The sequence below is a fragment of the Colletotrichum jinshuiense genome, chromosome 7, assembly GCF_051148585.1.
Source record: "Colletotrichum jinshuiense chromosome 7, complete sequence".
NCBI classification, from domain to species: Eukaryota; Fungi; Ascomycota; class Sordariomycetes; order Glomerellales; family Glomerellaceae; genus Colletotrichum; species Colletotrichum jinshuiense.
Window position 1 is genome coordinate 3,305,127 of NC_139314.1, and position 21,398 is coordinate 3,326,524.

The following is a 21,398-nucleotide window of genomic DNA, read 5'->3' on the forward strand; positions in this document are numbered from 1 at the left end:
TATCCCACACAATCTTTTCCGTCTCTGGGTCCAGGCTACCAATTGCATGGCGTCAGCATATTTTCCCTCTCAGATAATCCTACAGGTGGAAACTATTAAACGCACCTGCTGATAGCTTCGTCAAGAACGACAACCTTGCAACGCCTAAGTATCGCTCTTGCAAGTGACAATAGTTGCTTCTGGCCCTGACTGAACGCTTCGGGTTTCATTTCACCATCCAAGCCGCCTTGAACGACAATTTCGTCCAACATAGGCAATCTACGTAAAGCTTGTTCAATTGCCGAGTCTGTAGATGCTTCATAGGGATCGAGGTTTGTGCGGAACGTGCCAATTGTAAAGAAGGGGTCTTGTGGGATAGCGTTGATGCCCAATCGAAGTCCGGCCAAGGAGCATTTGCTGATATCAGTTGAATCGACCAAAATTCTTCCTTGTCGGGTGTCCAGCATCCGGAATAGCGATGCCACTAAAGATCACAGATGCCGATTTTCTTCCCTTCTTCGGCTACAAAACTTACGTTTCTAAGCGCCATATTATCGACTTCTGAACTGTTACCTTGATGAGTATTTAGACAATCTGGAGGTAAGGAGTCTCCATAAAAGTTAGCAGGTTTCACTCACCCATAGGACACAGTCAAATTCTGATATTCAACTCTACCCAGGAGGGGCCAGCTCTCTGGCAACATTCCTGCAGGCATATCCTGTTCCCGAGGTGTTTCCTTCTCAAACTCTTTTATTCTTGAAACTGCCGTGATAGAAGTCTCCATCAATGTCCAACCCACGATGACCGACCTCAGCATTTGACTGAGGGACATGAGATTAACGACTGCGACAGCGGTAAACCCCAAGCTAGACTGCAGCTCGAATGTGAGAGACGTAAGTAACGTGGCCAAAATAAGAACAAAAACATTCGAGACCAGAGATAGCCACTGCTGGACCATGGCTAGAAGATAGGAATGACGTTGCGACGCATCGAGAAGCTGGTGGTTCCGCCCAATGTGCTGTTGAGACCACCCGAATGCTCGTATTGCACTAATGCCCTGTACAGTATCGATAAAGTGAGAGCTGAGAGGATATTATCAGTAAAGATGCTATTTTTGTATTTTTGTATGGATGCTAGGGAACAGTAAACTAGTACCGGCTGGCAACCATGGTTTTAATACTGGATGATTGTAATGCTTACAAAAGAGGGCCTTTGAGTTCAATGTCAAGTGGTCGAAGCTGTTGCGATGTTACCGTTGATTCTAGAAGCCAAGGCGGGATAACGAGTAAAAGCAATTGAAAATGAAAGACCTACCTATTTGGGAGGGCTATGAGACCATGATGTCGACTTGTGCCGCAGGCCAACTTTGTCTTCAAATTGATTAGCTCCTCCACTACTGATATCTGTGTGTGTTCGAGCATGTGCAGGGCTCAAGGTTACGTGTACAATCGCTGAAATAGGTAGGAGAAAATGCCACTGCGGCCGTAATATGTTCCTTCAGTGGCGTCTTACATCAGGTATATACCATGCCTACCTAGCCAATATGCTGTGCCGTTCGGAGCCTCATAAGGCAGGCAAAGGTGTGCCAAGCGATCTGTAACTCGCTGTTCAACCCCTAAATGAAATCTTGGCAATCAGGTGTCGAAGGCAAATGTGCCGAAGGAATAGTCATTGAACCGCTGTTTGACGAACTTTGGTCTCGGTTTGTCTGCGAAGTGGTAACTCGTGAAAGTCTATCAAATCCACATGCTGTGGAGCGATCATGGCAGATGAAAGAATTACCGACTTCGATGAGGATGGTATTCTGCCATGCTCATCATCCTCGGACCGAATCAAAAACGTATCATGGCAACCACCTAATACGTTACTTCGAATACGCAAGCTACCTTCAAGTCAGGAGGTACTATTTATATCAATGAGTTCACCTTGATATTACAGACGTATACAGCCTACGCCAACCAGATAATTTGGATAAGTCATTACCGAAGAATTAATGCGCTCAAGCGAAATTTTTAGGCCGAGGTGATGTCAAGGAAGTTTGGTTTTCGTCCTTGAAGGGTCCAGCTTTGCATCTTTGGGGAGTATAAGATTGAATAATCCTGATCTATGTGAGCTTAAACTTCTATCGGCCGAAGTCAAAGTCTGCTACTAGACCTAATCGGTGTTAACCGCGGTATATCCCAGGCTACCTCGACTTAGGGTGTTGTATTCTGATATGGGGTATATGGAGCAGAAAGTACCATGGTACTCATCAAACCTCACTATGTTCTAGCAAAGAGAGAGTACTGACGCAGAGGGAGGTTGCGGCGGTGTTAAGACTAATTGGATTATCTTAGTTAGCTGTTTGCCTATCCAGGGCTAACAGGTGCGTTGATAAATGCCAACCTGTTGTTTTATTAGTGCTTAGGCAGGCGGCTAGGATGCTACATAATTGCATCATTGGTGAGACATTGTTTGGTTGGCAGACGTAGCTTGGCTGCACTAACCACATCCCAGGCTCGCCTCCCGGGCGCAGTGCCAAGCTGATCAGCCGAGACGAATTGTAGCTAAGGAAAGGCGGCAAATTTTTCTGGAAGTATAAGACGACGTCTCTTTCTGCGATCCTCGATATCAAATGTTTAAATTCTTTAAGTTTCTTTAAGTTTCGGATAGTTGTTCGAGATCAGCGCGATGAAGGCCCCCGCTATCGCCGTGTTGATGGCCTCACAGGCTGCAGCAAGATACTACACATCGCCTCTTATTGCAGCTGGCCCCTATGGCTCTGACCCTAACTTTGGGGACAATCGGTCGGACGAAGTTTACCGAAAAGCAATACAGGAGCCTAGGGCGACACGATCCATTAAATTCTTCCCATTCCCCTACTTTCTGGATCGTCTGCCCGACGGCAGTCCCAGAGAATGGACATGGCGTAAGTACCTGATCGAATCAGATATTGAAGAAACGCCTGTTTGGTTAACTATTAATGCATCCAGGCATAAACGTAACAGAGTTCGCCTTTCCATCTGATATAGAGCCCGTCGATCCTGAAGGAAATCTCGCTGCGGTCAGTGACCCTCATCATATCAGCACAACCTACGATTTTGAATGGCCTGGCGGTGAAAACCTTTCTGAGGCACTACAAGGCTCAACAAGGCCATTCTGCATTTCTAGCCCCGACGTAGTGTTTCCAGAAAATGTCACCGATCTGTATACGGAGGACAACGCGAACAGCACAGATTGCACGCCTGTTCTGGGCGATGACTGCGTGCAAGCTATCTTGAGGATCGGTAACAACATCAGCTTCAGAGAAAAGTGTACCCCCCCGAGCACTATATGGAGTCAAATTCCTGAGTGCAATGCGACATTGGGGTACGCTGCACGGGCTCGCCTGAACCAAGAAACTTTTGCGTCATTTGGTATATTTACGGCTAACCTCAGCCCCGATCCTACGAACAGCGGACTCAATAGCACCAATACGCGGAACAAGACAGCAGGCATCTCGAGTGGAGAGGGGTTTGTTGGATTACACAGTGGAGTAATCGAAGGGTCCAACGCAACGGAGAAATATCTAGCTGCTGCGAGTCGCCTGCATATTCTTATGATCAGCCATACTTTTGAGAATGGAGGTAATGCTGAGTTGCTTTGCATGCGGGTGAACACGACAGGGTCATCTGATCAGGGGAGTCCAGCGGCTCCCGCTCATAACCCCGTGACTTGGACGTTGGCTATGGCCATCGTGACTGCATTCGCAGTTATTATTTAGACACAAGTAAGAGACACATAATTTAACGGCCGTGATTGGAGTGTTCTCGCGGTCAATCGCCGGATTGTGAATTGGAAATAGTAATTACAATACACCATCAAAGTGACAGCATTACTTGTAAAGATTTCAATCGATCTTAGATCTGTGCTTCTCCAACCTTCCTTCAACCAAACCATCAACTTTAATTTAAATCAACTGCTTTAATGGCACCGTAGTCCAAAAGTCCTGCGACTAGCTTCACGGGGGAACAGAATTCTCAAAGAAATATGATCTGCTGCAAGTCTCTATTAATGGTTAGATGCATTCAACAAGACGTTTGGGAAATAACATGGTATCGGTTACGTGATACCAATCATCTGCATCGATCTAGATTCCCGAGGCAATATGCCAGCCGAGTCTAACCTGGCTGAGTTGTCGCGTGACTTGAACTGGGTGAGAAGCTTGCAAGAATATAAGCCCACTTGTAATTGACTGCGTGGATCTTGTTGCGAAACCAAAATTTAGAACCCCGGCGGGGTATACGCATGCCCTGGCAAAAGTGGTTGCATATGCATTAGCGAGAGGGTCCCTCGGCTTTAGTGCGACGGAATTAGATAGGGTCGCCGATAAACGGAGTTAGATTCCGTTACTTGAACACCACACTCGCGGCTGATTCTCCCCGCATCAATTAATGGTCGAATTTGACGGACATCATCACTGCCCTATGATTCAAAACAAACGGTAATTTTCTTGCTTTGAACCCCCGCTCTTCAAACAACATCCACCGTGCTGCGAGACTGTATCAGAGTTGAGCTTGTTGACGGCACGAGCCATTCCGACAAGTCTCCTTAAAATACCGCACCAAACGTTTTGTTGGACAAAATGAGTGTAGCGGACGGCACGCTAGTCGTGGGAGTTGACGTGGGAGGTGAGTGTCCACCAGGAATCATAGGCTTGCCTACACAACGACCTTCATCTCGACTAACTAATATTTTAGGCACCAACACCGACAGTGTTTTGCTAGATGTTTCCAAATCTAGCACCGAGGCTGTTGTTGCATCCCACAAAGCCCCAACAACCTCTAACGTGACTCTCTCCGTCCATGCCACTCTGAGAGCACTGTTGGACACTTCAACCGTGAACCCGGCCAACATAACTGCGCTGGCCATCGGCACAACACATTTCCTCAACGCCATCATTGAGAGAGATACTTCCCGTGTTGAGAAGGTTGCGGTACTTCGATTGGCTTCTCACAACTTTTCTACTGGAACGCCTCCATTCGCGGACTGGCCCTCGGCACTGAAGCGCATTATCAATGGCCACTCGACCATTATCCCAGGTGGTTGCAATATTGACGGCACCCTTATCGGCCCCATCGACGAAGCTGCGGTTCGGGAGCAGGCTAAGCAGATCAAATCTAAAGGCCTCAAGAATGTCGCTGTCATCGGCATAGGCTGCTGTACTGACAAAGACTACCATCAAGAAGATGAAGTCCACAAAATTTTGCGCAGTGAGCTGGGCGAGGATGTCAACATCGTTTTATCCCACAACATCGCTGGGCCCGGACTGCTCGCCCGCGAAAATGCCACAATTCTCAACGCATCGATTCTCAACTTCGCGCAGCGCACAATCAGGGCTTTTATTGGTGCTATGCGTCGTATCGGTCTTCAGTGCCCGTTGTACTTGACTTCCAACTCGGGCCACCTGTTGCCCTTCTCGGAAGCCATGCAAGCCCCAATCAGGATCTTCTCTTCCGGCGCGACAAACTCAATCCGGGGTGCTGCGTTCCTCGCACAAGACGCCATAGACCAGTCTGGCAGTATCGTTGTTGACATTGGTGGCACGACATCCGATGTAGGATACCTGCTGAAGAACGGATATCCCAGATTGTCTAAGAGCTATACTGCCTTGGCCGGGGTTAAGGTCAATCTCGAGATGCCTTCAGTTGAGAGCATTGGCCTGGGTGGAGGCTCAATACTGCACATTGGCGAGGACGGCTCAGTTTCCGTCGGGCCTGATAGTGTTGGCCATGACCTTATCACCAAGGCTCTTTGCTTCGGAGGCAACGTGCCAACTGCAACTGATATTGCTGTCGCATCGGGAGCAAGTGTCGGCAAAACTGCCGTGTCTCTGCCAACCGATGTTGTTGAAAAGGGCAAGACACGGCTGAGGAAAATGCTCGAGGCTTGCATCGACCGCGCCAAGCTGTCCCCTGAACCATGCACTGTTATCCTCGTCGGCGGTGGGTCTATTCTTTGCCCGTCGGAGCTAACTGGGGTCAGCAAGGTCGTAGTACCGGAGCACGCTGGCGTTGCCAACGCGATCGGTGCTGCGATTGCCAAGATTTGCGGCTCAGCAGAAACCATTGTCCATGGCTCGGATATCCAGGGTGGAATCGAGGATGTGAAAGCCCAGGCAATCCAAAACGCCGTGGCCAAGGGAGGAGATGCAAGCTCGGTCACCGTTCTCCACGAGGAGGTCGCAGGCGTGCCGTACGTGGAGAATCAGACGTCCATCAAGATCGAGGTTGCGTTGCCCGCGGATCACACAAGGGTCTACTCTGAGATGATCAAGACAGCTGCACCAGACCAACTGGTCGATGAGGAGATGTTTGAGGAAACAAAGAAGCATGAGTCCGCAGACGCCGACGAGTCTCCCGAAGAGGAGGCTGTTGACCTCAAGAATTACCGTCCCAAGGTCGATGCTAATGGTTTGTGGACACTCTCTGAAACCGATCTCAGATTCTTGTCCATCGGCTGCTACATCCTTGGATGCGGCGGTGGTGGTTCCCCATACGCGCCCTATCTCGAGCTGAAGCAGCTCCTGACAGAAGGAGAGTCGATGAAAATCGTCCGGATCGAAGACTTAAAGGATGAGGAGATGATGCCACCGGTTGCCAGTGTTGGTACGCCCGCCGTAAGCATTGAACGCCCAGGAGGCGACGGTGTTTGGCATGCCATGCAAGAGATGGAGAAGGAGATGAAGACGAAGTTCGAGAAACTCATCGCTACCGAGATTGGAGGAGCCAACGGTGTTGCTACCTTGATCTGGGGAAGCTCGCGGTATTATGACATCCCCACTGTTGATGGCGATATGATGGGTAAGGACCCCTCAAATCAACGATCATGCCTGGATACATGCTGACTTATCATGCGATTCTCAGGAAGAGCTTACCCTCAATTTGAGATGGTCTCGCAATACATCCATGCCAAGTCCATCAATGAACTTCTTCCCGTTACTCTTTGCAGCGGCACTGGTCACAATGTCGTCATTCCAGCCACGCAGACCGACGAGACTTCTGCGGGCATAGCCATCCGCGATGCTTGTGTCGCCATGGGCTCCGCTGCCGGCGCTGCTGGCCGTCCCATACCTGGAAAGCTTATGCGGGAGGTTGGCATTCCAAACACCTACTCTCTGGCCTGGCGACTGGGACGCGTCGTCGCTCTGGCGCAACAAGCTGGCACTGTTTCGACAGTCACCAAGGATATTATCGAAGCCGCCGGGCCCGGCAGCGCAAAGGTACTTTTCCAAGGAAAGATTCGTGGCGTGGAGAGCACCTTGACGACAACGGCACACAGCCTGGGTAAGGTGACGGTCGAGAGGCTGAGTGAAAGCGAGATGGAAACAGAGACGGACATGATTGGTGAGGGATTGAAGGAGGTTGTGGTGCCATTTATGAACGAAAACCTCGGAGTTTTGGGCAAGCATGAAGATGGCACCGAGACGGTAGGGAATCCATCCTCAATCTTCAGCTCAAAGACTGACCTTTCACGTCCTTTAGGTACTTGCAACCGTGCCTGATCTCATCTTCCTTCTTGACACTTCTACGGGAGAGGCCATCGGCGTCCAGGAGTATAGATACGGCCTCAAGGTTGCCGTTATGATAATGGCTGGTCATCCACTATGGGCTACGGAACGAGCACTTGAGATTGCTGGTCCTAAGGTCTTCGGCCTGCCACACGAGTACAAGTCTACACTGCGGTACACGAAGCCAGTCAGTGTCATCGACGAGTTTCGGCATGGATCGAACTGCGAAAACTGCACAAACTGCCAGTACAAATGGTAGAGGCCATGGGCCGCGTAAAGATTTATGGCTTGGCTAGCAAGACTTATTGAAACGCTTGTGTTTAATTACGCCGCTACGGTTGTTCCCCCGGAGGCTCATGTGGCTCTGATGCCGGTGGTTGATCGGGCCAGTCAAACCCCATTACGCCGTCAAACAAAGCCAAGTTCGAACCTACATAGGAACCGTCACCTAGGCCCACCCAGTACGCAGCTTCATCGCCAAGCACACCCCAAGGTTCCCATACGTGCAATTCCGGGCTTTCTATGTCAGCCCTTTGTGTTGCAGCTCCCAAGGATCCTATTTCCTGAGCTACCCCAGAAGCGTTGACAGGGTGTTGATCCTGAGCTGGGTTCACCACCGGAATTTCGTGATGATAGGGGCCCCCAGCTTCTGGTTGAATATCGCACTGTGTCGTCTCGGACGATGACCCCGGATGTTGGTGTTGTTTCTGTCCGAATGAATTTCTGAACTTAAGCCTTGCCTCCTCCGCAAGCTTCCACGACACGGACATCTCCTCCAAAGCGCTGTCCAAAACAGGCAATAATGTGTCTTTCATAAACTGCGGTGGGCTACCATGACGTAATGATGTCACTAGCACTGCGTTCATGGCGACGATTGTAGCGCCGACGAACAAAAGGGGAGCATTTCCGAGCGTGTGCTGACTTTTGAAGCGCTGCAAAACATCAACCATACCTTCCGCCGATGCCTGGCATATCTTGAAAGATTTTATGAGTGTGTTGTTTGAGGTCTCGTTGCTTTCTTCCGAAGTGAAAGGGATGTTCTTAACAGATGCAATGAAGGGCAAGTTCAGGCAAATGCGAGCGCTATGATAGAATATGCTATAGCAAGACAAGGTCAGTATGTTCGTACTATCAGATCTAGATAACTTACTGCAGTATTGCAACGTTAATTTGCAAGATATCTTTGTTGGTGAACCACTTCTTCCATCGCATGATGTTAGGCAATGCCTCATGCCATGCAACGAGCCGAGCATTCATCTTATTCAGAGATACTTCGTTCCATCTCCTAGCAAGCGGATCCTTCATCTTCTTGGGTGCAAATGTCTGCGAGAGCATGTCATGGACAATACGGGCCAACTCTACTTGCTGGTTGAATACCAAAGTCAACTTCGGACCTGGATGCTTGGTCTTCAGAAACCCAAGCTCATGCGAGACCAGCCAATTTTCCCATATAGGTGGATCATGTCTGTTTACGCCATTAGCAGTGATACTGGCCAAACATTGCGTATTGTTGAAACGCACGGTAGAGGTTCGCTGAGATTAACATCTGCATCGTTCTCATACATGAATGCCGGGCGACCTAGGAATAGGCTGAACATTCTGTAATCAAGGTCAGAAAGAACCGGGTGATTCTGAGCCACTTGACTTACTTGTCCGTTACGAAGGAACCCCAGTAGATCCGACGTCGATACTCGCTATTGAATGGAAACGGGCTGGACGATGTTTCTTTGTCATCAGAGGTGTAATGTGTTGGATCTCTCTGAAAACCAAGGTCCTGGCCCATTCTGATGGCCATCCCTGTTATAATTTAGACGGCAATCACCACGAGCGTACTTCCGGTGTTAGTTACCAGAGAATAGCCAGCCCTTGGACATATTGCCTTGTCCTACTTCATAATATGCGAGACAAAGTAAGGCCTGCACGGATGTCGGTCTCGGGACGCCCAGTTCGTCAGTCAACAGAATTGATTGCGCAATTTCCGCAAAGCCTGAAGATGTTGCTTTAACTTCCGGATCGGTTGACATAAGAGCCCCTACCGCTGCTGCGGCGTAAATCAGAGGCGGCGAACAGAAGTCACCGTCTATGGGGTTATCCTCAAATTCTTGGATGAAGGCTTCTCTGTCGATAAACATAAACAGCGGATACTGCCAAAAGAAAAAGAGGCCAATGCAAAGACGTATGGTCTGATTAGTCAAATTGCTCTTATCCTCTTGGAAGGGCGACGGCTTCGAGTTCTCAGATGAGCTTGTGGGATACATCGTGCTGCCAGCCTCATTTCGGAAAATGCTTGTCGGCCCATGGTAAACCATCGATCCTACAACATTAGTGACTTCACATCTACGTGGCGTGAAAAGCATTCACAGGAATTAAGTTACCGTCGGTCATTTCTTGGAACGAGGCTCTGGTCATAGCCTCACTCAATGATCTTTCATCCTCTAATGGTAAGCTCGAGAAAGAAGGCACATGGTCTTGGACTTCCAAATCATCTAGTATCCGGGTGCGCTCGTCGCCGTCGACCTCTTTGAGCCTACTCAATAGACTTTCCAAGGACGTGATGCGAGACTCCAAAGCAGCAACATACTCACGTGACACTGGTGGTCGCTTGAAGTCACTCTCACGGAACTCGCACTTGACCGTTGCTGTGGAACAATTGGAGCATGGAAATGTACGGGAGCAGCGGATCTGTCTTCCTAATTAGTCGGTGGCAACTTGCAGACCGGAACGGAACCGAACCGGCACCGGGTGATGTCGGAAGTTGGGGGTTTCCAACAACGGTGGTACCTTTCTCTGCTGGCATCGCTTGCACCTTGTATGTGCATTAGCACGTATGTCGTATGAAGGTGTTCCGCTTTAGGTAGCAGACTTACGATATTCGCTTTTGGTTGTTCTTCTCCATCTTGGCAGTCACGGCAGTTCTGGACGGCAGGATTCACCACCCTTTCTGCAGCGCGACCAAATAGGTGGAAACAGTCAATCGCGTGTCAAGAGCACGCATAATTGCGGGACAAAAACTTCTGTGGTCACATGACACTACAAATGGAGGTTTACCAGGATCCTAGTCAGTGTTGCTGAAGGGGTCCGAGCATCAGAGTGGCATGCCTCGAAAAGTTGTCGCTGATGCACCAGGGGGCTCAAGACCTGTATTAAGAAGAAAAGACTTTAAAAACACTTGCTAAGGCTTTGATGAACGGCTACAGCCAATGTCTTTCTTTTAGTTTTCAGCACTGGGTCCATTTAAGGCTGTGGAATCCACCAGCGCCGATGATGCACTGGCCAGGCCGTCGTGGATCCTTAGACTAGTTGCCTATTTAATCGACACAGCCGACCTTGTTAGATGAACGTCCCCAGGTCGAAGAAGGTATAATTAGGGGAAAGCTTTAGTACCTCAAATTTCAACTCATTAGGGAGCAGAATTTCTTTGCTGAATTCTTAGGGTGGTCTGTCCTTAAAATGAGCAATCACTGACCGGAGCACTTTGAGGACAAAGCGTACGCAATGCAAGGATTGTATCGATAACTTAGAATCCTCCGGTATAAGAGGCTTCAAAATGGCGATTGTTGAGATTCAATCTGTGGGTGACCGTAGTCTGTATCTTTCATTTTTTTTTCGCTTCTGATACAACAAGAACACCTGGGTACCTCAGGTCGTGTCTATGCAGTCTTATGGCCCTTTTAACATATTCCTCGGCCAACCCCAATTACTTATTGATGTTAGGCAATGCGGGCGCAGATAAACAAGCATGCCAGATTATTGTTAGTTGTGTGAATCGCTATTTACAGTACCAGTCAGGTAGGTATGTCGTGTTTCGTATTTGAGCCGCCAAACAAAATCTGAAAAGGAAGCTCGCTAAATTCGACTCTGGCATTCAGGCGTTGTGCAAGTAACACTGCGCCGTCGAACCTCGGCGACCAGAATTTGCAGATCCGCTCCCAACATCACTTTGGTGACCCACATCTTCCAGTTTTATTTATTGACTTGCAAATTCCAGGCTGGAAAATGCCAAGACCGTTATATTTTCAAAACACCGATCACGGAGGAAGTGAGTCGTTTTCTGACACCACAAAATGCCACCCTACGTATACCGAGCGCCCGGCCGAGACGTCGGACATGAACCCCGCCATAACCCCGCAACCCAGCCTATCTTGGCTATCTAAGCTATCAAGAAGGACATGCCACTTCACCCCTCACTTGCATCTTGCCACATTGCATAGTCCTCGAGGTAGAAAGGAGACTTAGTAATGCCCTCGAGCTAAAAGTTGACTTGAGCTACTTTTGGCCTTGGGGAACGAAACTCTATTCCAACTTCATAGTCCAGGCAGTTGCTTCATCATGGCGACTTCTCAACCAATCGTTTTCCGCAACGGAAAGTTCTTCCGCTCTAACAAAGCGCCACGGGGCCAGCGATCTGAGGCGGACTTTGCGGAAGCCCTGATTGTCAAAGATGGCATCATCACATTCGTTGGTGAAGCATCCGCGACGGAGGTGAAGACAGCCACCGACGCGGGGGCCAAGGTCCATGACGTTGGCGGTAATACTGTTCTCCCGGGTCTTGTTGACGGACACATCCACTTGACTCAACTCGGACAAACCCTACAAAAACTACGACTTGATGATTGTAAGAGTCTCGAGGATATTCGCAAGACTATCAAGGACTTCGCTGTCGCCAACCCGGATCACAAGCGCATCTTCTGCAGCGGCTGGATGCACTTCATGACCCCCGAGGGTGCCTTGGCCTCCCATATCGATGATTTGGATCCTCGACCTATTCTGATCACGGCAAAGGACTTGCACTCAACATGGGCAAACACCGCAGCCCTGGTCGAGCTGGACTTGGACAACGAGCCGGACCCTCCTGGAGGCGAAATTGTGCGTGACCCCAAAACCGGGAAGCCGAGTGGTCTACTTTCCGAGGCCGCCAGCATGAAGTTCATCCCTCTGTATATGGCCAACGTCTCAACACCCGAGGATCGGATTTCTGCCATCAAGACTGCCATCGACGATTATAGCAGCGCCGGCTTCACGGGTCTAATCGACATGGCCATGGAAGAAGAAGGATGGAGTGCGTTGCAGGATTATCGAAAACAGGAGAGGGAAGCTGGGAGAAGACTACCCGTGCGCTTTGCTGCCTATTGGATGATCTTGCCTCGAGACAACGACGCCGAGAACATCAAACAAGTTGAAAGGGCAGCCGAACTTGCACGGGAGTTCAATTTCGACAACGACCCTGACTGCCGGCTCGTCGGAATCAAGCTTGTCTGCGACGGAATCATCGACGGATGTACAGCGAGTCTGAAGGAGCCGTACAGCCACAATAACGACAACTGCGACCCGGTATGGTCGCCGGAGCATATGGCGCCTGTTGTAGAGGCAGCCACGAAGCATGGACTGCAGGTCGCGCTCCACGCCATCGGTGACCGGACTGTTTCCAACGCCATTGATGTCCTCGAGAAGTACGTTGGTCCGGAGTATCGTCCCCGCATTGAGCATCTCGAAGTCACAACCGAAGAGGACGCGAAACGCCTAGGCAAACTCGGCATTACGGCTTCTATCCAGCCCGTACACTCCGACCCAGCCATTCTCCGTGCTTGGCCGAAACTCATCGGTGATCACAGGTGCGGGCGTGCGTTTGCGTACAGTGAGTTTGCCGACGGGGGTGCACCGGTGGCTATTGGATCGGATGCCCCCACTGCACCGCATCACATCATGAGCAACCTGTACATTGCTACGACGCGTAGATCCGCCCGGGAGCCGGAGTTTGAGACCGTTGTAAACCCTCACTTTGCTCTGTCTTTGTGTGACGTTATTGCTGGGGCCACGGAAGGCGCGGCGAGGAGTTGCTTTTTGGAAGACCGTGTGGGCTCCTTGGAGGTCGGCAAGAAGGCTGATTTGGCCGTGCTGAATATTGATTGGGAGCCCAAGAAGGCGCTTCAGGCTAAAGTGCTGGAGACATGGTTCGACGGAAAGCAGGTGTTCTCCGCAACAGCATAGGCTTTCCCAGATAATACATAAGAAACCCTGAACTATTTCAAACATCTTACATACCGTAGAATAGCGTACGAGGCTTCTCTAAGCTTTATCTAACAGTGAATCCCAGCACGAGTGATCCTGCGTTACCAGTAATACGGAAACGGTGTATTGTTATTTTCCTTATTTTCGAGCTGCTCCTGAATTCTTACTCATGGCAGAAAACTAAGACAACTGCAGGTATGGTTTCAGTGCCGCTCTGAACACAACTGTGACGGGCTTGGTTTGAAAGGTATGTTGCTCATGTGCACGAGTTGCCTAGTGATTTAAATGAGCCAACGGCAATTATTCAGAGGCACATCTAGAAGAAGACTCAAATTGCTTGTATGCGATCAATGACCTTTAACTCCTTTGCAATACTTGGAAATACCGACGATAACAAAGAAAACCTATAGCTGTATATGCATATTCGCTCCCTTTATATTATGTTTATAAAACGCCCATAATTGCAGCCATAGTTCCGATCAGACTACTAAGAATCACGGACAAAGGGCTATACGAGGTAGTTGATACCGCACTGCTTTGCTGATTACCCGGGCTTTTCCCTGCCGCTGGCATGGTTTGGTTGAAAGCCTCATAAGTTCTCTCTATATCGCGTTGGAGTTGCTTAATAGAGGACTTTCCGCGGTACGCGCTCCATTTATGATCAAGTAGAGCTAATGTTGCAGGTTAGACAGCCTGTCCGTTTGCTGAAGATCTGGGGGGATATAATGTAGACTTACCCCAAGGCTCATCCTTGTCCTGTACGCCCTCGCGGGTGTAGTAGCTTCCACCCATAACCCAAACCATCCAGCTGATTTGCTTGTCAACCATAAAGTCCATTAAGCAGCGGCGAAACTTGTTCTTGAACATGGCACTATCGTCGGTCTGGTCGTGGCCCCATTCTGTCATGACCAATGGCGCCCGGTTTGATCCCGCATCGGTAATGGACATGGCATTCGATCCGAATGCAGTCAAGATCTCTCTGTAACTGCTGCAATTGTCATCGACAAGTCCTTGATCGTACTGATGCTGCTCGAACACAAATTTCTTCTTGAACGGAAACTCGGCGATGGAGAAGTTAAACTCGGGTTCGGACTGGAACTTGCCCTGGACGGGTGCAGAGATGTCAAAGTCGAAAATGCGGCCACCGAAGAAGATCAGGAGGTCAGGGTTCGCATCGTGGATTGCGTTGGCTCCCTGCACCATGCGATTTTTCCAGGTAGCCCATGTCGTATTCTCAAGACTGGGAGATGAAGGTGCTGAAAAGGGGTCACGGAGTTCGTTGCGGAGACCCATGCTGGAAAATGAGGACCAGTTCGCTGCTTTTCCCTATACGATACTAGTCAGATACAGTTTTTTGTTGCAGAAACCAGGTATGGGACAGCGTTGACACTTACATGTTCCGCCATAAACGAAAGTCCTCGAACCCAGTTGGACGTATTGAAGTTTGCGTCGCCAAACCATCCATTTCCATCATACGGGGTGCAGCACCACCCTGCCTTGGATACATGATTATCGAGGTGGACATAAATGTTCTGGCGGCCGAGTTCTGCGGCCACGGCATCCCACACATCTAGGCGTTTTGTGGTTTCGTTGAAGCTGGGGTTGTTCTTCATGATTTGATTCATGACCGCTGTGCCGTTCTCTGGACCCAAAGCATTCTGCAAGGTTGTCTTCAGAGTGACGTCTCCCCCTCTTTCCACAATGTCGTCAACCATCTCGATTGCAAATGTCATGCGAACGGAATTGAAACCAGTCTCGGCGATTTTCGTAACGATGTGCGAAATGGACTGGTACTGCAACCCTTCTGGTAGCATGGTCCTCTCATGGCCCGCCCAGTTGACACCCACGAGAGCCACAGTCGCATTCTTCGAGTCGACTATCCATTGGTCATTGACAGACAGTGGCAAAGGCTGGATATTACGTCGCGATATCTCTGCAACTGAGGTAAATGGCAGGACCAAGCCTGCCAGCAGTGTCGTTAAACTCGAAGGTCGGCGCATATTGAATTGGTGAAGGGAAATCGGAAAAAGCCCTTCATGAGCATGAAATGCTGAGTTGATGGTAAGTGTTTGCAATGTTTGCAGCGTTTGCAACTGGTTGCAGGTTTCAAAGGGTCACAGAAAAATGTGAGACAACAATGAAGTAATCCGGGGGTGAGCACGTCCAGGAATAAACGCCACGCCAACGGAATTTAGGCCTGCGATCCCGCGTCGTTTGCTAGGGCCTCCCTTATCCAGGGACCCCATACAATGTCCGCGCAGGACGCTTTTGCACATGCTGCCGAAAACTCGTCCGATATTTGTTGGCCCTGTCACGGAGGACGTATCAGCGTACGATCAGTTGTGCTTTGAGGCCCCCGCGCGACAACGTGAGTCTATGGCTGTGGCTGGCGAAACATGGCGTGCGGGAACAAAGGGCGATTTGAGCTTGGATTTGGACACAGACGGTCGATGCCACTGAGCTTTGCGAGTTTTACGACAATTGTGTCCATGTTCAGAAAGAGGAAATACAGAAGGCATGTAGCTAATTACATGAAAGGCATCATATATTCCTTTATAATCCATCGCCCACCCATCCTTATCTTTACTTCATGTTCACGAGAAGGTAGCGGACACCGGCGTATGTCTCCTCGCTAGTGGGGACGATTTGGCTTGCAGGGAGAACGAAGCCATAGTTACCAGTGTCACGCAGTTCTTGGGTGAAGGTGTAGTCAGCTTTGACGACATCGTTGACGTAGTCGACACTGCTGCCAGTGGCCTTGTAAATGGTGGTGCAGATGGGGCCGTACTGGTACGAGGTGCCGTGCACAGCCTTGATGGCGGCGACAGCGCCCTTAGCAAGAGACTGCAGCTCGGTGTTCTTGGCAGAGACGGCGGTGCAAGAGTAGCCGTAGGGGGTCATGAACAATTGGGAGTAGGCGTGGAAGTCGATGAAGAGCTTCAGGCCCTGGGCCGCCTTGATCTTTGCCAGCCAGGCGGAGAGAGCAGCGGTCTCGGGAGCATCGCCCTGGGAGAGACCCTTGAAATCCTCGGCACAAGGGTCGGTGGAAGCACCGCCGGTAACAGACCACTGGTAGGGCCAGTTTCGGTTGATGTCGTGGCCGATGCAGCTGCTGCCGCTGGTGCTTTGGCGGTTCTTACGCCAAAGGCGGTTGGTGGTCTGGGTGTAAATGAAGCCTGAAGGAGACATCAGCATCAAATTCTCACAGAGGGTACTAGCCGGATATTCACTTACCGTCAGGGTTGACGACAGGGAAGATGTAGAAGTCGTACTTGTCGACGAAGCCCTTGATCTCGGTGGTGGTGGAGTACTTGCTCAACAGGTTCCAGGCGATGTACTCGTTGGCCATGGTGCTGATCCATTCACGAGCGTGGACGGTGCTGTGGAAAACGACGGCCGGCTTTGTGCCCTTGGACGTGCCATAGATGTGGATACCGGTGATGGCGTTGCCTTGGAGTGAGCTGCCCGCGGTAACGATCTCGGCGTTGTTCGGGTACGAAGCGACCAAGTCCTTGAGGAATTGAAGATGGTCAGCGTACGCGTGGTACGAGTTAAACCAGGTAGCATTTGCAGAACCGACTGCGCAAGGTTAACTTGACGATCATATGCAAAGGCACTCAAAAGACGGAAAAAGCCTCTTCTGACGAAGTTTCGTTCGAGAAAAGCCAGGGGATCACGTACCGGCATAAAGCGAGAAGCTAGACTCGTCCGCGATCGCAGCGCCAAGATCTTCGTGCATCGTGGTCACATTCATGCCGGCAATCTCGGCCTTGAATGCGTCGACCTCGCCCGATGGGACGACAATGTCAGCAAAGGCACCAGCCCTTGGTGCCCCCTTCCAAGTGGTCAATTGCAGCTTGTTGACAACACCATTGACCCTGTCAACCTCGTCGCCGACGGACAGACGGAAGACCTTGGTACCATCATAGCTCACGCGCTTGGCGCTAGGTGCCGCAACAGAGGCGGCAGACGCCGTGGCGACGATGGCAAAAAGGGCAGCAAAGGACTTCATTGTAGCGAAGGACAGACTCTGCCTGTGGCGTAAGTATTGGCGACCGTGAGTGGTATCAACGAGCGTACACGGGAGCGAGCATTCTCGGCGTTGGGCAATGATGGCTTTTATGTGTGTCTGCGATTCATGAAAACGAAGGGGAGGGGCAGAGGCATACAAGAGATGAGCAGATGCAGGGCCAGAATAGACAACGAGGGTCGGACCATCGGGGCAGAGTACAACACCTTCCGCTTTGATCACTGCGACCGCGACGAGGTGCACTCTCTCTTCGACATATCACGGGCCATCGGAATTGAGACCTGCCCGATCAAAACAAGACGCGCCGCGTTAAACTGCACAAAAGTTCCGTTTGTTGGGAGGCAGGGTGGCTTTTGGCGCCGCGTCCAGATGCCATGCAACCCTAGCCACCTCACAAGTTGCTTCTAAGTTCAGAGGGGGAAGGTAAATAGATGTATTCAGCAGGTTCTGGCTGGCGATTATGTGTTTAATGGCGCACTGATCTGGGGATGCTGGGGTTCAATGCACGGAAGGTTAGAATCTCAGGGGGAAACGAGCCTAAGGTCCAAGGGTCGATTTAGGTTGGCTAGGGACCTGCCCGTACTATCGGATGATCGCGCAACCGAGCTGACAGGCTTACTGGTTCACCGCTGGGGGAATGGGTGGGACAAACCAGAACGCTGCCAGTGGTTCTTTTGCTCGCCGGCATCATGGCTGGATTAAGCAGTTGCGAAAGTCAGTATAAATGACGGGTAGGATTGGCAGTGGGCCGAAGCCACCCAACCCCCGCGGCCGTGGAGGTCAAGTGCCGGATTGCACGCAGCCGACCTGCCGGAACTGGGGTAGCGCGACGGCAAGGATTGAAAGGATTGGCGATCGCGGGTTGGGCTGGGAGGAAATAGACGGAGCCTAGGCCCGTATGCATGAGCCGTCTCCTGCAATAAGAGCTTGATTGAGAGAATGCAGATGAGGTTTGCTTAGCCAGGTCAAGTTTGAGGTTTAGTGAACTTTTCAGTAACCTAACTAAACCGAAAGTAGATACAGATGAGTTACAAGTCGAAGCCCTGCATGATAGATAGCCTGATATTGAATGTCCGGGATATTTAACCCGCCACAGCGCGAACGAGTCCAATGGCCCCGGGCGCAGGCGTCGGTTTACAAAGTAGGAAAAATTGACATCGAGAATCGGACGCCGCAGTATCTTGTGTGGCATTCACAGGGCGGCAACTGGCTGCTCAATCATCAGTAAGCCTAGGACCTACATTGACAGTCCCCGTTGAATGTCACCAAACATCCCCGTCGTCGTATCATCAGTGATGAAAGCTGCTATTGAACTGCCATTGCCAACCCAAGTTTTGGGCAACAACGGTGTGATTTTAATTGATTGCGCGGAACTACCCGCTTACATGTATGTAGGTAGCATGGTGTCCTTGAAAGGCTAGATCCCTTCGTTCCTTCAGTCCATGTCAGATGCTTGAGCCCCCACGACTTAGAGGAGATAAATTGTACTATAGAAATGCTGGCGTCATTGCCTTACTCCACATCATCCACGTTCTCCTTCTCCTTTTCTGACCATTACCCTGGTTCTAAATTCTCCGACTCTAAATCCGATGTCTCATCAGGGAATCATGAATTTGTCATCGACAAAAGACAATGTCAGCAACTCATCAAGCGCATCTTGATGGTATGGCCTGCAAGTCTCAACCAAGCCCCTTATTGCAGAGTAATAACTCTGAGGTCAGGTAATATGGGCTGCGAGAATGCCGGTCAAGCCATTGATGTGCGTTTGTGATCAGAAACGATTCCGTTTTCTATTGCGCCTAACGCCCAAACCCCGTGGAAAAAATACACTTGCTTTATGGGTCATTCAAAATTCTCGCCGCGTATGCTTGCTCATCCGCGAAGCCATTCCTGACGAAGAGAGGCGGTGCGGAATAGGACCGTAACGATAAGTAACGTTTTTCCTTCGATTTTTGAACTAGGACACCCTCAACTGTAGGCACATGTTTGGGTGCAGGTACAACTTGCGGCCCGTGGTCCGGAATCAATGCCGACGCGCACATACTTTATTTCGACGAAATGTTTGTTTGCAAAAGGTTAAAAGGCAGCTCATACTCTGCACTAGAGACAAAATAGAGTAGTTTAATAAGATTAGTGTGCAACATACAAAATGTAACTTTTAGCATTACTTGTAGCAGCAGCAAAAGAAATGGACGATCAGGGAATCGAACCCTGGACCTACCGCATGCTAAGCGGTCATTATACCACTAAACCAATCGCCCAACTTGTTGAAAAACAGGCCTTGGCTGGAAACTATAGTGCAAAGCGGGAAGCACCATCCAGGCTAAGCCCAAACCGGCCTTGTTTACCCCATCCCCAATTAGCCCCCATAACAAGTGTTTTGATGTCTCCCACTGAGCCACTAGCTACTGTTGCTTGCCAAGTAAAGTCTGGTGCCCGATCTTCGGTCCTTGGAGAACATGCTGTAGTGGCTCGCCAGCAATCACACCCAAAAGTTTGGAAAATGCCCGACGTTTTGGCGGGCCTCGGATTTTCAAGGGCTCCCCCCCCCCCCCCCCCCCCCCCCCAGCAAGCAAACAGCGCGCTGCAAATCCGATCCTACGTGCGCTGCAAGCACTGAATGGTCACCTCGAACTCTTCAGGGTCTCGCCCAATGATCTCTCTCAAGCTGTCCGTCACAACAGCAGTCTCCCCAGCACTGATCGCCTCCCATGCCGTAGCCCAAGTTCGCGCGTTCTCCCGAGACCCGAACCGCGAAAGTACTTGCGGCAGCTTCACGTACTCATCGACGTCCACTTTTCGGATCCGAATGTCCTTGCCCGCAACCTGCCCGAGGACCTTCACCGTATCTTCCAGTGACCAAGCCTTTGGACCCGTGAGGAGAACCTTTTCGTTGACGTGAGCGAACTGTTCGGGGTCCCACGAGTAGTTGGCGATGAGTTTCGCCGTCGCTTCGCCGAGTTCGGTCCGCTTGACCCATGCAACGCCCGGTCCAGAGCCGTCATGCGGGATGAGAATCTCGTCCGTTGGCGCGTTGATGTCGAAAAATGCCGTGTATATAGGGTAAGATTCCGAGTACAGGCCCTCGCGAATGGCAGTGTACGTGAACTTCGGGTCGGATGCCGCAGCCTCGGCGAGGTAGCGCTCAGAGTCGAGGTGAGCTTGCATCACTTCTGCTAGAGACGAGTCCTGGAGATCTCCAGCGAAAGCTAGCGAGCTGTAGAAAATGTGCTTCACCCCGGCCCGTCTTGCTGCATCAATAGCTGGCAGTTGCACCTGGTCATATTTAGTTCATCAAATATTTACTGGTGCAAATGATCAGTTTCGTCTTACCTTTTTCCGATAATCATGCACATGGCTTGGGTATGAAATGAGGAAGAGAACCTCAATCCCAGCAAATACAGCTTCAAGGTCCGAGGGACTTGACTCATACGATGCTTTACGAGCCCGGACGCCATTCTTTATGTGCTCTTTTGGCACCTTCTCCGGATGTCGGTTGATCAAAATGATTTGATCGCTAGGCAGAAGCTTAAGTAGATAGTCGTAGGTGCTCCCACCAAGAGCGCCTGAGCCGGGGAAGATGCCGATCGACTTCATTTTGCAACATAAGAGCTTAATCGGACGTGCAGTCTTGAAGAACAGATGATAAAAGATGCTTATTTGGTCGATGGCCTCTCAGATGCCACTCGGGTATCGCTTCAAATGAGTAGCGAAATGGGATGAGATAGAATCAGAAGATGCGATCGTGACACGCTTAACACGCTTAATCACCTCACGACATGGAACTCGCTTGGCAGGGGACCGCCCCATTGACATCCTCATTACGTCACTTTCCACTATTAAGACCTCCTA

The 21,398-nt window shown here is 50.4% G+C and overlaps 6 protein-coding genes across 6 annotated transcripts; 2 read left to right on the plus strand and 4 right to left on the minus strand.

Moving 5' to 3' along the window:
* Nucleotides 1-4,582: 4,582 nt before the first annotated feature.
* EsH8_VII_000855 (hydantoinase/oxoprolinase family protein) lies at nt 4,583-7,766 on the plus strand (the record flags this gene model as incomplete). The annotated part of the gene is made up of 4 exons (XM_083270988.1): nt 4,583-4,628; nt 4,698-6,800; nt 6,864-7,426; nt 7,482-7,766. The coding sequence occupies 4 exons, from the start codon at nt 4,583-4,585 to the stop codon at nt 7,764-7,766; spliced, it is 2,997 nt and encodes a 998-aa protein (XP_083128545.1).
* Nucleotides 7,767-8,653: 887 nt separating this feature from the next.
* Nucleotides 8,654-10,403, minus strand: EsH8_VII_000856 (uncharacterized protein; the record flags this gene model as incomplete). Its single annotated transcript, XM_083270989.1, has 7 exons — nt 8,654-8,972; nt 9,029-9,106; nt 9,157-9,304; nt 9,357-9,821; nt 9,883-10,189; nt 10,289-10,313; nt 10,375-10,403. The coding sequence occupies 7 exons, from the start codon at nt 10,401-10,403 to the stop codon at nt 8,654-8,656; spliced, it is 1,371 nt and encodes a 456-aa protein (XP_083128546.1).
* Nucleotides 10,404-11,836: 1,433 nt separating this feature from the next.
* EsH8_VII_000857 (amidohydrolase) lies at nt 11,837-13,495 on the plus strand (the record flags this gene model as incomplete). The annotated part of the gene is made up of 1 exon (XM_083270990.1): nt 11,837-13,495. One exon carries the CDS (start codon nt 11,837-11,839, stop codon nt 13,493-13,495), a length of 1,659 nt encoding a protein of 552 aa, XP_083128547.1.
* Nucleotides 13,496-13,995: 500 nt separating this feature from the next.
* EsH8_VII_000858 (uncharacterized protein) lies at nt 13,996-15,516 on the minus strand (the record flags this gene model as incomplete). Its single annotated transcript, XM_083270991.1, has 3 exons — nt 13,996-14,000; nt 14,254-14,842; nt 14,911-15,516. 3 exons carry the CDS (start codon nt 15,514-15,516, stop codon nt 13,996-13,998), a joined length of 1,200 nt encoding a protein of 399 aa, XP_083128548.1.
* Nucleotides 15,517-16,099: 583 nt separating this feature from the next.
* Nucleotides 16,100-17,528, minus strand: EsH8_VII_000859 (M14 family metallopeptidase; the record flags this gene model as incomplete). The annotated part of the gene is made up of 3 exons (XM_083270992.1): nt 16,100-16,692; nt 16,751-17,095; nt 17,198-17,528. 3 exons carry the CDS (start codon nt 17,526-17,528, stop codon nt 16,100-16,102), a joined length of 1,269 nt encoding a protein of 422 aa, XP_083128549.1.
* Nucleotides 17,529-20,144: 2,616 nt separating this feature from the next.
* EsH8_VII_000860 (uncharacterized protein) lies at nt 20,145-21,143 on the minus strand (the record flags this gene model as incomplete). The annotated part of the gene is made up of 2 exons (XM_083270993.1): nt 20,145-20,822; nt 20,880-21,143. 2 exons carry the CDS (start codon nt 21,141-21,143, stop codon nt 20,145-20,147), a joined length of 942 nt encoding a protein of 313 aa, XP_083128550.1.
* Nucleotides 21,144-21,398: the final 255 nt, after the last annotated feature.